The sequence below is a fragment of the Bombina bombina genome, chromosome 9 (genome assembly GCF_027579735.1).
Source record: "Bombina bombina isolate aBomBom1 chromosome 9, aBomBom1.pri, whole genome shotgun sequence".
In the NCBI taxonomy this organism is placed as follows: domain Eukaryota; kingdom Metazoa; phylum Chordata; class Amphibia; order Anura; family Bombinatoridae; genus Bombina; species Bombina bombina.
Window position 1 is genome coordinate 56,120,759 of NC_069507.1, and position 17,958 is coordinate 56,138,716.

General features: G+C 36.0%; 1 protein-coding gene across 1 annotated transcript in view; it reads left to right on the top strand.

Annotated features, from left to right (window-relative positions):
* DLG5 (discs large MAGUK scaffold protein 5) overlaps positions 1 to 17,958 on the top strand; it is a 143,099-nt gene that overhangs the window by 114,661 nt on the left and 10,480 nt on the right. Inside the window, exons 27-31 of the mRNA XM_053692123.1 lie at positions 1,149 to 1,319; positions 3,966 to 4,165; positions 4,394 to 4,534; positions 14,039 to 14,166; positions 14,254 to 14,363. Coding sequence (XP_053548098.1) covers positions 1,149 to 1,319; positions 3,966 to 4,165; positions 4,394 to 4,534; positions 14,039 to 14,166; positions 14,254 to 14,363 — 750 coding nt within the window. The remainder of the gene's footprint in view (positions 1 to 1,148; positions 1,320 to 3,965; positions 4,166 to 4,393; positions 4,535 to 14,038; positions 14,167 to 14,253; positions 14,364 to 17,958) is intronic.

A 17,958-nucleotide genomic window follows, 5' to 3' on the forward strand; every position in this document is an offset into this window, starting at 1 on the left:
TCTGCTATGGGGAATAATTCTTTATTTAGCTTATTTTTTCATTCTGCTGTTGGCTTCAAACATTGATTAATTTAATGGGCTCACGTTAGTGAGGTCTATTAGTTCTCGACTAGATGGTCTTCTCATTAGGAGATGCATTTGAGTTCCCCCTCACCCTTAATATCTCTGGCAGAAGAGGTTTAAAAGGGACATCAAACACTAAATAAAGTATCGCTTGAATGATGTATTCAGAGCAAAGATTTTCCAGACAATAATTTGTATGTATGTGTATTTTTTAAAATTATATTGTTTACATTTTAAAAAAAATAAGGGTAAATTTAATATCCATAAAATAAAGCAGTGTGCACCACCATATTGTAACTTAGGTTACCTTTTCTGCTGAGGCCAATCAAGAATGGTGCAACCAATCACTGTGTGGAATAGAGCTGTGTCTGTACTTCCATGTTTAATATGAATTATAAAGCCCACAATATTCATAATTAAATTACAAGTAAGGAGAACAAAATAATGAAAGTATATTGCAAAGTTGTTTTACTACATGTAATGAAACAATTTATATTAATATCTTTAGGTGTTTAATGTTCCTTTTTAATGCAAGGCTTTCTGTAATTATTTTGGTTCCAGTAGAAGTATAGAGCCATTCTTCCTTTAAGGGGCTTCCCATAGTGGACCTGTCAGTACTATACAGATGACTCTAGAACGTTTGATAAGGCAGAGCTTCTAATGCTAGACCTTTTAGTAATGCTAGCACAAGATAGAGAAGAAAAAAAGAGAATTTAATGATAGAAAAAAAAGTTGTTTTTAAAAATGGTAGACTTTGTCTAAATAACAAAAACGTTTAATTTTGACTTCCATGTACCTTTTTAAAGGGATAGTACAGATAAAGATTTGCAGTTTTAAGAAACGTTCCAATTACTTCTATTATCAAATTATGCTTTTCGTCCCTGTATTCACACTTTGAGGCATCAGCTCCTTATGAGCATGTGCAAGTGTATACATATCAGTCTGTGATTGGCTGATACAGGACATAGGCAAATAGGACATTTTGAAATTTCAGAGTAAGTGTTATTGTATTCCCTTTTTTTGTTCTAATGTATTTAATGGTCACTTTTGGGTATGGCCCCGTAACTGTCTCTGCCCTGTTACAGAGCATTGTATGAGAGGCAAGCGGAAGCATCGCAAGAGCTGAGCTTTAAGAAAGATGACATCCTATATGTTGAAGACACTCTCCCCCAGGGGGGTTTTGGAACCTGGATGGCATGGCAGTTGGATGAAAATGCACAGAAGCTTGAGAGGGGGCAGATCCCCAGTAAATACATGTGAGTATCCACACGTTATTGATCAGAGCAGAACATTTCATATGCAATATGGGCAGATAGATGCACACAAGTAAGTTAGTGTAGATAATTATACATGGTAGTAATCCGGATCCCCAGTCTGTATCTCACATATATAATATGGGCAGATAGAGGCACACAAGTAAGTTAGTGTAGATAATTATACATGGTAGTAATCTGGATCCCCAGTCTGTATCTCACATATGTAATATGGGCAGATATATGCACACAAGTAAGTTAGTGTAGATAATTATACATGGTAGTAACCTGGATCCCCAGTCTGTATCTCACATATGTAATATGGGCAGATAGAGGCACATAAGTAAGTTAGTGTAGATAATTATACATGGTAGTAATCCGGCGGATCCCCAGTCCGTATCTCACATACGTAATATGGGCAGATAGAGGCACACAAGTAAGTTAGTGTAGATAATTATACATGGTAGTAATCCGGATCCCCAGTCTGTATCTCACATATGTAATATGGGCAGATAGAGGCACATAAGTTAGTGTAGATAATTATACATGTTAGTAATGTTATTGCAGGAACATAAAAGTGCAAAAAATAAAAGGATCTGATTTATTAGAGCAATTTATTACTGTACTGTTGTGTAATGGGTTAAAGTCAGCTCTATAGCAGCAATGCACTACTGGGACGTTGGTGAGCCAGTGACGAGAGGCATATGTGTGTAGCCACCAATGATTAGCCAGCTTGCTACTAGTTGTGCATTGCTGCTCCTGAGACTATATCTAGATATGTTTTTTTAACAAAGGATACTAAGAGAACAAAATAAATTTGATAAGTTAATTGAAAATCTAATAATTATAGGCACTATTGGAACTATGAAAGTCTAACTTTGATTTTCATGTCCCTTTTTAAAGAGACCTGAAAGCATTTCTTTATATATGTCATATAAAACATGATATACCTTGAATGCGGTTCAATGTCTACACATCTAATTAAATGAATAAAAGGACTGATAGATTGCTAAGGATTCCATAAGGTCATTACAAGGGATGTATGCAAGCAAAGACTAGGGCTTCCAGATAGTTTGTTCTGTGACACAAGGACATGAAACACAATTTTTTTCTCCCTTCATGATTCAGATAAAACAACTTTCCAATTTACTTCTATTATCTAATTTGCTTGGTTCTCTTGTTATCCTTTGTCGAAAAGCATACCTAGGTAGGCTCAAGAGCTGGAAGGTAGCTGCTGATTGGTGGCTGCACATATATGCCTCTTGTGATTGGCTTACCGATGTATTCAACTAGCTCCCAGTTGTGCATTGCTGCTTATTCAGTAAAGGATGCCAAGATAATGAAGCAAAACGAACAATACAAGTACATTTGAAAGTTGTTTAAAGATGTATTCTCTATCTGAATTATGAAAGAAAAATGTTGTGTTTCATGTCCCTTTAAATCTCTTTCTACATTTTCGTTAGCTAAAGTATGCGTCTCTTTTGCAAAGCATCATATTTGTCTTCAAATGTTTCCGAAGCGCTATAATTTTGGTATTTGCATCTGCTGAGGCCAGATTTCAAGAGAAGGTTCTCCATTCCGTGTTGGCCAATAAAATGAGTCTTAGCTTTTTTTTTCTGCCTGGTTTGTTTATTTCTCAATTTTGGTTATACTGAAGACCTGGTTAAATCTTTGGTGAGTGCTACTATGGCCAGCCAAGATAAATGGAAATTAAGTTATTTTTTCAATATCTTTGCTCATCATAACTTACAGCTCCCTTCCTATTGTATGCATTTATTTAGCTTAGATGTTGTGTAGCAGAAATGGGAGGAGTCTTATATTACCTCTACTGAAAAGGGGGCTTTCATGCTCTCCTTTTCTTTAAGACCGCTATAAAAAAAAGTCCAGGCTTTTGTGGGCAGGTTTGATTTTATTTTCACTTTTCTTTTATGCTTTTGTAGGTTTGTTTCAAGCAAAAAAAAAAAAAAAGTTTTTAAAGGGACAGTCAACACCAGAAAAAAAAGATAATCCCTTTATTATAATATTCCCCCAGTTTTGCATAACCAACACTGTTATAGAAATACATTTTTACCTCTGTGATTGCCTTGTATCTAAGCCTCTGCAAACTGCCCCCTTATTTCAGTTGTTTTGCAAGACTTGATTTTTAGCCAATCAGTGCTCACCCCTAGATAACTTCACATAAACATGAAACACATGTAATAATGCCCTCTAGTGGTCAAAGTGCATTCAGATTAAAGACAGTCTACAAGGTCTAAGAAATTAGCATAGGAACCTCCTAGGTTTAAGCTTTCAACTAAGAGAACAAAGCAAAATTGGTAATAAAAGTAAATTGTAAAGTCGTTTAAAATTACATTCCCGATTTAAATCATGAAAGTTTTTTTGGACTTGATTGTCCCTTTAACTTCCACACCCTCTCATACTGGTTTAACTTAAATCGTATTTGAATTTAATAGTGTGAGCTTTGTTCCTGTAATACAGTTTATTGGGTCTGTGTTCCTAAATACGCATATGTCCAGTCTGAGCTCATTGTTTTTGAGCCATTATACACACACACATTTATGAGGATATATCATGTTATGCCGTTTATTTCTTTGATGTTGCTTCATGGTATAATAATAAAAATAAATCTATCCATAATATTTGTTTCAGGATGGAGCAGGAATTCTCCAGAAGGCTTAGCATGTCTGAGGTACGAGATGAGGGAACGTCAGGAAAGACTCTCTCTGCTGCTGCTGCTAGACGCTCCTTCTTCAGAAGGAAGCACAAACATAAACACAGTGGCTCACGAGATGGTAAAGACCTGCAAGGGTTGGATACGATCAGTACAGACTCCATTCCTTTCCTGGATGGTGAGATTACAAACACATTGATAGAGGTTTATTGTCAAAGCAGAATTATTTACTCTGTTTTTTTTTGAGATAATTAATGTTCTTAACTTTATTTTCTGTATATTATTTTCTCATTTAATGTGTTCTGGTTACATACTTTCCTCCCATATTTATTTATTTTATACTCTTCCCCCCCCCCCCCCCCCCCCAACTAATTTTTTTTTCTTTTTGGCCCCTTCTTTATTCTAGACTTGAGTTTGGCTTATCAGCGAGTCCAAAGGGTGGACTGTACCTCCCCCCGGCCTGTTCTAGTTCTTGGACCACTTGTAGATGCAGTAAAAGATATGCTGGTTAAAGAGTCTCCCGGAAAGTTCTGCAGATGTCCACTTGGTAAGTTAAAAGTTGCGTTGATCTCCTCAAATTTATATTGTAAAGTAAGTGTCTTTAATGTAAAGCATATTCGTGAGTTCCCCAAAGTAAAAACTGCCTTTAAAACATTTCTTGTGGGGGAATCTTGCCGGAGCAGAGAGGAGAATCAGGCCCTAAGCATTGAGAGGTGTATATAGTGAGTGATAAGATTTTTGTGTAAATATAGAGAGATAAGATAATTGGGTCTGTGCTCCCTGCAGGTTTAGCCCATTTTATTGGCTTGTGGTTTCAGATACAGCTATTTCATATACAAACATATAGCTAAAGGTACAACTTTCCATACATTTTTACTCTTCTGTTGCTGGTATAAGATTATAAAAATGTATGAGAAATTGCTGCTTTAGGTTTGTTTTGTATTTAAAATAGCTGGTTTTGTTCTTTGACACCACAACCCATTACAATTAGCTAAGTTTACAGGGAAATCAGATCTCCTTATTTTATCACTTTCTATACACACACATGCTTCCTTATCTTTTCTCTGTCTGTATACAAAAGTCCAATACTTAGGAGGCATAAGTTTTAAAATGTTCTCTCTATCTCCCGCTGGAAGTGTAATTTCACAGCTTTTCTATAGCCAATACTTTCAGTATAGTAGGTGGTGATACCACAGGCAAATGTAGCTATTTTAAATGTCAAAATAAAGGTAAAGGAGATAACAATGGTAAACAATTACACTCCAGTAGGTAAAATGGATAATTGGAAGCAAATTAAATGGACAGTCTAAAAAGATAGATAATCCCTTTATTACTTAATCCCCAGTTTTGCATAACCAACACTGTTATATTAATATACTTTTTACCTCTATGATTACCTTGTATCTAAGCCTCTGCGTAAATGCACTGAGACAGCCCCTTATCTCAGTGCTTTTTACAAGCTTGCATTTTAGCCAATTAGCCCTGGTTTCTGGATAACAATTATTGTTCTCTACAGGAGTGAGCACAATGTTATCTATATGGCAGACTAAAACCCAGATTGTCTCCTCCAAATGTGTCAAGTAGTGGGTGGAGTTTGGCTTTTGAAACAATAATTTCAGTAAAAAGGATGTTAATTTGTTTTAAAAATGTCAAGACTTGGTTCATGTCTGTAACATGTCATGTATACTCCTCTGTAACAGGTCATGTATACTCCTCTGTAACAGGTCATGTATAAGCCGATGAGCTGTACATATCCAGCCTGGACCACTTGCTTTTCTTTTTTTTTTTAAACTTTATTTATATCCAGCAAAATACAAGAGAAAAATAAAAGAGAACAACCAAGTTTATCATTTTACGCCTCGCAGGGCTCCTTATAATAATTCACATAACAAAAAATACATAATGAAGCTCATCGCTTATTGCCTTGTTAACCTTTCATGGTCATATTCAAGCTGATATATATACAATGCTGGGTTTTAAACATAAATCTTAAAAATCTTTTACACTCATCTTTTACCCTATCACACATCCTGAAAAAGAGAGAAAGAAAAAAAAAAAAAGGGGGGGGGGGGCTGATTATGCAGTGTAAGTCAGAATATCCAGCAGTGTATAATACAAAGAAAAAAGGAAAAGCAAACAACCGAATTTGTCATTTTACGCCTCACAGGACTCCTTAACATACTTCACAAAAAAAGAATACATAGTGATGCTCATCGCTTATTACCTTGTTAACATTTCATAATCATAATCAAGCTAATTTATACAAAATGCTGGATTTTAAACATAAAACTTAGAGATCTTTTAGACTCATGTTTACCCTGTCACAAACCCCAAAAGAAATGGAGAGGGAAAAAAAAAAAAAAAAAAAAAGGGGGGGGGGGGGTAATCCCTCTCTCCCTCTCCCCTCCAGGCACCGGAACTACGCCATCCTATCTCTCACTTCACCCCACTGGTAAGGTATCCTCTCTTCACATATCAACGTCTGGAAAGCTAATGAATTTCTTAACGGGGCTATATGTTGTTTTTGTATCTCGATTGGCCATTCTGTAATTATTTTGAGCCATTTATTAAAATATTTTCGGAGGTTATGCTCCAAAGCTAGTTTCTTATCATATAGTTCTGCTGTCATTTGTATTTTTATCAGCTTTGTAAACTCCACCATCTTTGGCGCTTTTTTAAGTTTCCATTTTCTTAAAATTAAATTTCGAGCTGCCATAATGGAAGTATTAATTAATTGTTTATCTCCTGCCCGTCTTTGTTCTTGACATAATAAAAAAACTACCTCTGAATTGAATTCCATCCGTGCTTGAATATATTTATTAAGCCAATAGTTAATTTTTCCCCAGAATTGCCTGATCTTGGGACATAACCAGAAACAATGTAAAAGGTCTGCCCTTTCCGCATTACATTTATAGCAGCCCAGATAAAAGCCCTCAGCTGCCCATTTATTAATTCTGTCTGGAGTGAAATAATAATTATTCAAAATTTTCCAGTGAGCTTCCCTCCAACTAACTATTGATGTGGACTCTGCAACTACTCCTATACTCTTCTGAATCTCCTCTTCCTGTATATTTGGAAAATATTTTTTGAGTTTATCTCTTATCCCCGTCAGATAGTTGTCACCCAATTTTATAAATACTGCTTCATACCAATAAGAAACTGCTCTGAAACCCGCCTTTTATAGTTTGAAACCTGCCTCTAGTTCTCTTAACCTCCATTCAGGATTTGTCTCAGATATTAATGTTGTAATAAAGATTCTAGCTTGTAGAAACGCAAAGAAATTTTTTGAGGGGAGCTGATATTTACCCGCAACTTGGCTAAATAATTGTATATTATTTGTACCTTCTATTAACAATTGCGAAAAATATGTAACTCCCTTGTTCTGCCATTCCTTGAATACTGCATTGTGCATGCCTGGTGAGAATGCTGGTGTTCCAATTATGGGTAGATATTGTGATATTCTATGATCTATCCCCAGTACTTTACAATATTTTTGCCATGCCAATATTATATTTGAAAATGTCAACAACTGTTTAATATTACCGGGCAATTTTCCATATGTATGGTGCAGAGCAGCTTTCAAATTAAAAGGGGCTATTAACTCCGACTCTATGTCATAATACGTAATATACTGAGATTCTGTTAACCAATCTATTGCGTATTTCACCATGGTGGTCCAATTGTAATATCTTAAATTTGGAAGAGACATACCACCATATTTTTTGGGTATAGATAACCTATCTACCGATATTCTAGGTCTCCCCTTACCCCAAAAAAACTTTGTACATGCCTTGTTGAATCTAAGTAAATCCTGCTTAGAGATAAACAGCGGTAGATTTTGTAATAAATACATTAAGCGCAGAAAAAAAATTGATTTAATTAACATAATTTTAGCTGAAAGAGAGAGGAAAAACAATTTCCATCTCTGTAATTCCATCTCCAAATGTAAAAAAAACTGCGTATAATTCAAAGTATACCACTTATGAGGGTTGTTTCCTAATTTAATTCCCAAATATTCTATCGTAGTCACTTCTCTAAATGGATGATTGGTGAAACTTGTTTTATTTTTCTTTATCCACAAGATCTCAGATTTCTGAGTGTTGATCTTGTACCCCGTAAATTTACTAAAATGGTTTATTATCTCCAAGCTTTTTGGAATATTAGTCTTTGAATCACTTAAAAACAGAATATCATCATCTGCATAAAGTGATACCACTGTTTTTTGTTTACCAAGACTAATACCCTTTACTTACTTTCTTATATAGATTGCGAGTGGCTCTAATGATATATTAAAAAGTATTGGGGATAGCGGGCATCCTTGTCTGGTACCCCTTTGGAGTGTTATATATGGAGTGAGTGCCCCGTTTACACAGATTTGTGATCTAGGCGTTTTGTATATTAATTCAATTATATTGACCATATTACCAAAGAACCCGAACTGGGTTAGAGAAGTCATCATGTGCTCCCATATTATCGAATCGAACGCCTTCTCCGCGTCTATAGTTACTAATGCCAAATCTGATTTACATTTAATTTCTGTTCTATTTAATTTGTTATAATAATAATCAATTGTTAATAGCACTCTACGAATGTTTCTGGCAGCATTTCGCCCTGGCATAAATCCTGTCTGGTCTGGGTGGATTATGTCACTGACTACTTTTTTGAGCCTATCTGCAATAATGGACATTAGAATCTTATAATCATTATTGAGTAGAGATATGGGTCTGTACGAACCCATATCTTCTTTTGGTTTGCCTTTCTTATGAATCAAGGTCACTATAGAATCCGTGAAATATGGTGATTGCTTTTGGTTATGTACGAAATATAAATTGAAAATGTCACACAGAATTCCCGCCACATCTAATTTCAATATCTTATAAAATTCAGCAGATATCCCATCAGGACCTGGTGCTTTCCCTGATTTCATTGCCTCAATGGCTATATTTACTTCCTCTATACTTATTTCTGCATTTAATTGAGTTGCTTTTTCTCTATCTAGTTTTGTTAAAGTGATTTCTTTCCAGAAGTTCTCTTTTGCCTGGATGTCTACTTCCCCTTGTGAGTATAGTTTTTGATAATATTTATAAAAAGCGTCCCGAATTTCCGACGCTTTAGTATAAGTGTTATTTTTATGTTTTATCAGAGTACATACATTTTTATTTTTCCTGACCTCCCTCATTTTAGCCAAATGTTTGGCTGATATTCCTTGGAGGCCTTGCCAGTAATTCCTATTTTTAATATCTTCCAATGCCCATTTATTATTCAGGAACAACTCTCTCTCTGCTTTGGCCCTTATATAATTATCCCAGGATACCTTATTGGGGTTTATAATATATTTTCTGTATACATTTTTAAGCTGATTCGCTAATTGTACCTCCCTAGCCATCTGTTTCTTTTTCTTTCTGATCATATACTGTTTAATTTCTCCCCTCAATACGGCTTTACCCGCTTCCCAGAAAATTTCTGGTTTGTGTCTGTATCCTTGGTTCAGATCAACATATTCCTGCCACCTTTGTGTCAGCCAATTACGAAAACCTAAGTTGTTAACCATATACCCAGGAAATCTGAAGGTATTTATATTTGACCGCTCTGGTACATGTAATATAAATTTTAGTGATATAATTGCATGGTCCGATAAAGTAAAGTCTAAAATTTCCGTTTCTATATCCATTTTCAACATTTTTTCTTCTACTAGAAACAAATCAATCCTAGAAAATTTTTTGTGTGCTTTAGACTCACAAGAATATTCCCTCGTATCTGGATGTTGGGCTCTCCATACATCCTTGACTCTTAATATTTTACAGAATTCTCTGAAGAAACTAGCCTCTCTTTTATATTTACCAGAGCTTTTCTTTTGTCTTAATCTGTCTATTTCAGGGTATAAGGTCATATTGAAATCACCCGCCAGAATTAAATTCTGGTCTAAATAAGGAATTAATTTATCTTTAAGTTTGTTCCAGAATTCCTTATCAAAACTATTTGGGCCATAAATATTACAGATTGTCCATCTCTTAGAGTCTATTTCTATTTGAAGTATTAAAAATCTGCCTGCAGAGTTTCCTTCTGACTTTATTATATTGTAGCCTATTGTTTATCATTATAGCGACTCCACATCTCCTTGTTATACAAGGTGTCGCTATAATCTCGGCTATCCATTTGGGCTTAAGTTTAGGTATTTCATTTTCTCTTAAATTGAGTTCTTGCAGCAAAATTATATCAGGATTACATTTTTTAATAGTTTTTAAAATGTCTTTGCGTTTCATTGGGGAGGTTACACCTCCAATATTCCACGAAATAAACCTCAAATTTTCTCCCATATCACCTATCTTCTAATTTCTAGCCGGCTGTATTTCCGGTGCCCATGGGTGGAGAGAAGAGAAGGAGAAAGGAAAAGAAAAAAAAAAAAAAAGGAAAAAAAGGCCCACCCCACTCACTCTAAAATAAAACCCTAACCATACCAGTCTACTTATTCTATTAGCCATCAGTACCATAATGTCTGTCTCATTTAATCCTGTTGTATATAGCCCAGAGGAGCTAGATATTTATCTCATTTCTAATGCAAAATAGCTTTGCTTCTTCTGGGGAATTTAACACTACCTGCCCTTCCTTTCCTTCAGCGACTATTTTCGCAGGGTATCTTAAATTCGCTTTCATCCCTGCCTTTATCAGCCCTGAACAGTAAGGGGACATTTCTTTTCTCTTGGTAGAAGTATCTACCGAATAATCTTGGAAAACTAATATCTGCTTACCCTCTATTATCAATGGGTGACATTTCCTGTATTGTCTCATGATGAATACCTTGTCTTGAAAATTAAGGTAGCGAATCATGATCATTCTGGGTCTATTTTTCATATCCGTACCCGCCCTAATGGGGCCGGTGCGGTGTGCTCTCTCTACCGCTACTTGCCCCCCGTGAGGTGTCATACCTAAGATGTTTGTCAGTGTCACAGAGGCAAATTGCAAAAGATCACTATACTCAGTTGTTTCAGGTAGGCCTACCACTCTCACGTTATTTCTTCTTGACCTATCCTCTAGGTCCTCTACTTTATTCTGTAGCATTTTTATAGTGTCTGTACGCTTTCGTGTGATCTCCTCCTGGTGGATACATGTATCCTCCAGCTCAGAGACCCGCGTCTCTACTTCTGTCAACCTGTTTGAGAATTGCCTGATCTCAATAGTGAGGCCAGACAATTCCTGTTTAATCACCTCTAACTGGGGGAGTAATAGATCAACTATCTGGTTGTTAGTAATTTGTGTGTCTACAGCCCTCTCTCCTGCCTGATGTAACTCTAAAGCTGTTTCTACCATTACATCTTGTGCTGTTTTATTTTGTTTTTTGTCTTTCCTTGGTGGCATGGCTGGGGACCTAGGTTTGATATTTGTTACATATTTTTCCATTAGCTTCTGGGTTTTAAATACACCCAGAACTTTTGTGATTTTTATGTGTTTAAGCTTGAAAAATTCCAAGCGTGCTGAATACTATGTCTCCCTATTGGGGGAGAGAACAAAAGAAAAAAAGAAGCGATTTATGCTCCAAAATATGTGAGAAAAAATGCAAGGAGAAAAAAAAAAAAAAGGTGTAGGTGTAGAAACAGTGAAAACACTTAAATTATATGCCAGGTGTTAAAAAAAAAAAAAAAAAAAAAAAAAAAAAACACACACAAAAAAAAAAAGTGTCAAAACGTGATAAGTGCCTCTAAGAGGACTGTGTTATTTTTCTCTCTTATCCCTAGCACCTCAGTACCATCAAAGAAATCTTACTTTTTAACCTCAGATACCTGAAAATTGCTTATAACCTCTAGGTTCTATTGATTTCCACTCAAATTTCAGTCATTTTATTATTTCTTTCTGTCACTTTTGATAGAAAATTTACTCACTCCAAAATTCAGGGGGCTATTATTCTACAGAATATATTCCGTTAATGCCACCAAAAATTAGAAACTCTTTTACTATTATGGCCTAATAAATCATACATATTCACAACTCTGTGTATAGAAACTTTCATAAAAGCTTATGTATATTTTAGAAAGTTGGTACGGACAAAAAAACCTTTCTAAACCTTTACCTGTCTTCTTTCAACATTACACCTTTACATTACCATTCCACTGTATATTTATACATAAACCTAATGTCTCCAGTACAGTTATTAAAATTAGTCCAAGAACTACTTTCTAGGCCAAATTTTAACGTGGTTTTCCTATCCCTCTTATGTATACCTTCAGGTTTCATGTAGTAAGTTATCCAATTGAAAATTCAACAATGCCTTAACCCACAATATTCAACAAGGTCATATCCTGGCCATTTGAAAATACATTGCTTGTATATACATTATAACTGGGTTTAGATAGTAAACCTTAAAAAAGGCGCCACTTGACTCCAATTTACATATTTGCCTGAAAAAAGAAAATTTGTCAATGGTATACTTAAAATATCCTTCTGATGGATGTAGCCACAGACTAATGTCCAGCTCGAGTATTTGTCTTCAAACAAAAAGTGTACAAGCCCACACCAGCCTATTATGTGAGCCTGCCGGTGTTACATTACAGGCCTTATAATTTAGCAAATTGCTCTGCCATAAACAGCATGTACCCGGGTTGTTTTCCACTTATGGACTATACGTCTTACTTAAGGTCACTTGGGGACAACAAACAAATGATTTTCTTTTTTCCCCTTTTCCAATATAGCTTCTTTAAACTTTTTATCCCTTTTTAGGAAACAGGCTCTCTAACTTTTATCGAGGCAGATTTATCATGATAGTTCCAAGTTCTCTCATGCAGGTATCAGGCTACCTCCTCTGACCCCATCAGCAAAAAGAAATAGAGAGTTATGCGCCGTGCACAGGCTTATACTTGCGGTTTTCCACTCGGGAGCTATCTCTCCAGATTTAGCTGTCTATCGCTGCTTCTCAGGAACACACTTGCCGTTAGCGTGGGGACCGGCCTGCTCAGGATACCTCCCGAACCTGCCCGCCTCAGTCACCGCAGCGTGCCGCTCTCTGCAGCTTTGCCGTCTCTCGGCGTTCTTCTGGAGCACCAGCTCCCTGCTGTAAGTCTGCTCTCAGCCGTGGATCAGCTCCTATTGGTATCCGCTTTAGCTTTGCTGCACGTCACGTGTCTCCCCTGTGAGACAGTCTCTGATGTGTTTAGCTGTCAGGACAGTATGGCTATTGTCGGTACCACCCGACCATGGTGGTAGAATAGGACCTCCTATCTGCTCCGCAAAAAGCTTTTCCTTCCAGGGCGCTCTCTGGTATCAGACCGCCAACAGAAGCTATGAGCTGGGGAGATGTAGAGTTGTAGCTCGATACACAGAGCTCAGAGCGCGCGTGTCTTGTCTCACGCTCCTCCCAACTGGAAGTCCGGACCACTTGCTTTTCAATAGCAGCTTGAATTTCTCACCATTTTCCAAGTCTCACAAAAAAACAGAAGGAGTCTGAAAGACATAAGTTATGTGTACATCACTGTAAATTCTATTCAATACAACAAAAACATTTGATCAAATTACAGCTGATATGTGCCTTATCCTTCGTCATATGGGTCTCTTTAAAGGGATAGTACTATAGTATATAGTATAGTACTAAAGGGATAGTAAACTATTGTGCAATAAATTGTTTTATTTAGTGTAGTTTGCAGTATACTTTCATTATTTATTTTATCCCCTTTACTTGTAACTTAACGGAGTTTCACTGAGTTTCTAATTAAGCTAACACTATTTATCTCTCTCTCTCCTACTGAGGTCAAATGTGTGCAGGTTCCAATCAGCAGCTAGCTCCCACTAGTGCAGGATATGTGCATATTCTTTTTCAAAAAGGGATACAAAGAGAACAAAGCACATTTTAAAATAGAAGTTAATTTAAAAGTGTCCTAAAATGACTTGCTCTATCAGAATCATGCAAGTTTAATTTGGACTTTTCTATCCATTTAATTCTAATAGAGGGGAAATACACCAGTGTCATTTGGTTAATCTTGTCTACGTTTGTGAGTGTTAAAAATGGTAGAATGCTTATTAATATGTTAATATGTAACTAGACGTGCCACCATTTCCTTTGCAGAGGTGATGAAAGCTTCGCAGCAGGCTATAGAACGCGGTGTCAAGGACTGTCTGTTTATAGACTACAAGAGACGTAGCGGCCATTTTGATGTCACCACAGTGGCTTCAATAAAGGAAATAACAGAGAAGGTAATAGGGCACTTTTATGATCACCAAATTGAAACTGCTCCAATGTTTTTGCATCTGTACGTAACTGAATGTATTTGTGTTTCTCAGGACTGCCACTGTCTGCTGGACATCGCTCCTCATGCTATTGAGCGGTTGCACAGTGTCCGTATCTACCCAATAGTCATATTTATCCGGTACAAAAGCACAAAGCAGATAAAGTAAGTTCACCCACCACAATGACATTGCTGTCCTGCACTATGACATTGCAGCTGTGAAACAGTTAAAGCTTTGTTTTGATTTAAAGTGAACAGGAAGTGCATTCCCTTATACATAGGGACGCACAAATCAGAATTAAAGGGACATTCCAGTTAAAATTTAAAGGCACATAGATGAATGACATCTTTGAATAGAAACATATGTGCAATATACTGTACATGTATTGGCAAAAATGCTTCTAGTAAAAGTTAGCACTGTTTTAGTGTTAGCATTTTTCTCTGCACGTGCATGTGAAGCATAGCTAGATATTCTCAGTGCACCAGCATTTTAAATACTACAGCTGCTCAGAGTACCAGTGGGGCTTGTATCATATTAGCAATTAACAAACTGAGTCATTACAGATGGTACAAGTGCTGTGTTTAAAATGCTGGTACACGGTGCATACCTAAATACACTTTTGAAACAGCTATAGCTTTTATTAAAAGCATTCTTGTTAAGTCGTGTATATTACAAAATTGCTTCTATTCAAAGCTGAAATGCACCCTTTTTGCCTGGAATGTCCCTTTTAACTTTCATGATTCAGATAGAGTAAGCAATGTTCAGAGATTCTTCAATTTACTTCTATTATCAAATGTATTGTTATCGTTTGCTGAAAAGAATATCTAGATAGTCCAGAAGCAGCAAAGCTCTATTGGGATCTTGCAGGTGACTGCTGGCTACATACACATGTCTCTTGTCATTCACTCACCAGATGTGTTCAGCTAGCTCCCAGTAGTGCTTTTCTGCTATGGAGCTAAATTTAAAGGGACACAAAACCCTACTTTTTTTCTTTAATGATTCAGATAGAGTAGCAATTTAAAGCAACTTTCTAATTTACTCCTTTTATAATTATTTTCTTTATTTTCTTGCTATATATATATATATTTTTTAAAGTAGGAATATAAAGCTTAGGACCTGGCTCATTTTAGGTTCAGCACCTGGGTAGCTCTTGCTGATTGGTGGCTACATTTTGGGTCTGTTGTATGTGATCAGATTGATATGCCACTTGAAATGTATTTGTGAAACACTTGAGCTAAGAAACAGCCTACTGAGTTACCTCTGCTAGTTAAAGGGACACTGAACCCACATTTTTTCTTTTGGGATTCAGACAGAGCAGGCAATTTTAAGCAACTTTCTAATTTACTCCTATTATCAATTTTTATTTGTTCTCTTGCTATCTTTATTTGAAAAAGAAAGTCTAGAACCCTGGACAGCACTGGTTTATTGGTGGATGAATGTATCCACCAATCAGCAATAATAACCAATTTTGTTCACCAAAAATGGTCCGGCATCTAAACTTACATTCTTGCTTTTCAAATAAAGATACCAAGAGAATGAGTAACATTTGCTAATAGGAGTAAATTAGAGAGTTGCTTAAAAATGCATGCTCTATCTGAATCACAAAAGAAAAAAATTGGGTTCAGTGTCCCTTTAATAAACTACAAAAGCCGGGTTATTATAATACTGTGGCCTATCCTAACATGGTTCTTATTGACCACCATAACAGAGCAAATATGCAATGGTCTGATACATAGGGACACTATTATGTAGTTATCTATACTCTGTATACTGTACTGCAGTTTATTGGGGCACATTTTGGACTAGTCCATCAATATGGGGGGGGGGCAGTACATTTTATGGGGTAGTTTAATGGTTTAACACCTTCCCAATCTGTTCTCCCAATGTTACATTTATTAATTGTGTTACAGATCAGAGATCCCAGGTTGTCTAGTAGCACAATAACTAGATGTACTACTGCTGTAGTGTAGCTCAGATTGTAAACATCACCTGCAAGATGCACAATTACTATTCATTGTATGTAATACATTGCTGTGCATGATCATATTGCACTATAGATACAGTTTGCACATTGCTTTGCACCCTGACAGTACTGCAGTGTGTGTGTCCCCTGAACACACAGTGTCTAATCTGTACTTTATCTGCTGCATCTTTTCTAATTGACTGTTACACTGCAATGCACCAGAGAGTTTTATGATTATTATCTGCCTGTTGTACAGTGTCCTTGCAATATATCACTGTGAGAAATCATATATACAGATGGCCAGCTGTGTAATGAAGCACTCACCCAGTCATACTGCAGCCTAGATTCACTAATATCCTCTCTCCGGTCTCACCATTTCCTGTTATTGTATTGTATTAAAGGGACATACACACTTTGTGATTGTAAAATAAAATAAATATATTCATAGTAAAACAACTTTGCAATATTTATTTTGCCTCTCTCATTTTGAATTTGAAAATGGTGGTATTTTCAGTCCTGAAATTGAAAGAGCACACTGCAAGCTTGACAAGCCTAACCTTTCCACATATCTGTTCCTAATATGCAGTTAATCTTATTTTTTTTTCTAAATGGATATTTTGTTAACACAATGACAGGGGCAAGCCTTGTATTCTCAAGATACAATAATGGATTGGTTCATCCGAATATAAAAGTATGTCTGAAAAAACAATTGCATCAAACAAGGTGTTAATCTGTTCTACTATAATTTATAATGCTCATATGTTAATCTTTTAGAAGACTGTAGAAAAAAACATAATTATCATTATCAAATAATAAATGGGGTTAAATACATCAAAATAAGTAACTGGAAAGCTTAAATAAGCACATAATGAATATAGCTCTATCCGTGCTGTTATACTGTGTGCCCTCCAGCAGGTGGCATAGTTCCAATCATTTTCTCTGCTTCTCTATATCTTATTACTTGAAGTGATGATGATCCAATTTCTCAAAAAAGTTTGTCAGTACAGCTCCCTTGAGTAATAAAAAACAAAAATAAAGCTACAAACACATTTATATATGTTCCTATGAGTACACTGTCATTAGACTAAAGCTACAAACACATTTATATATGTTCCTATGAGCACACTGTCATGAGACTAAAGCTACACACACATTTATATATGTTCCTATGAGTACACTGTCATTAGACTAAAGCTGCACACACATTTATATATGTTCCTATGAGCACACTGTCATTAGACTAAAGCTACACACACATTTATATATGTTCCTATGAGCACACTGTCATTAGACTACAGCTACACACACATTTATATATGTTCCTATGAGCACACTGTCATGAGACTAAAGCTACAAACACATTTATATATGTTCCTATGAGCACACTGTCATGAGACTAAAGCTACAAACACATTTATATATGTTCCTATGAGCACACTGTCATTAGACTAAAGCTACACACACATTTATATATGTTCCTATGAGAACACTGTCATTAGACTAAAGCTACACACACATTTATATATGTTCCTATGAGCACACTGTCATGAGACTAAAGCTACAAACACATTTATATATGTTCCTATGAGCACACTGTCATGAGACTAAAGCTACAAACACATATATGTTCCTATGAGCACACTGTCATGAGACTAAAGCTACAAACACATATATGTTCCTATGAGCACACTGTCATGAGACTACAGCTACACACACATTTATATATGTTCCTATGAGTACACTGTCATGAGACTAAAGCTACAAACACATTTATATATGTTCCTATGAGTACACTG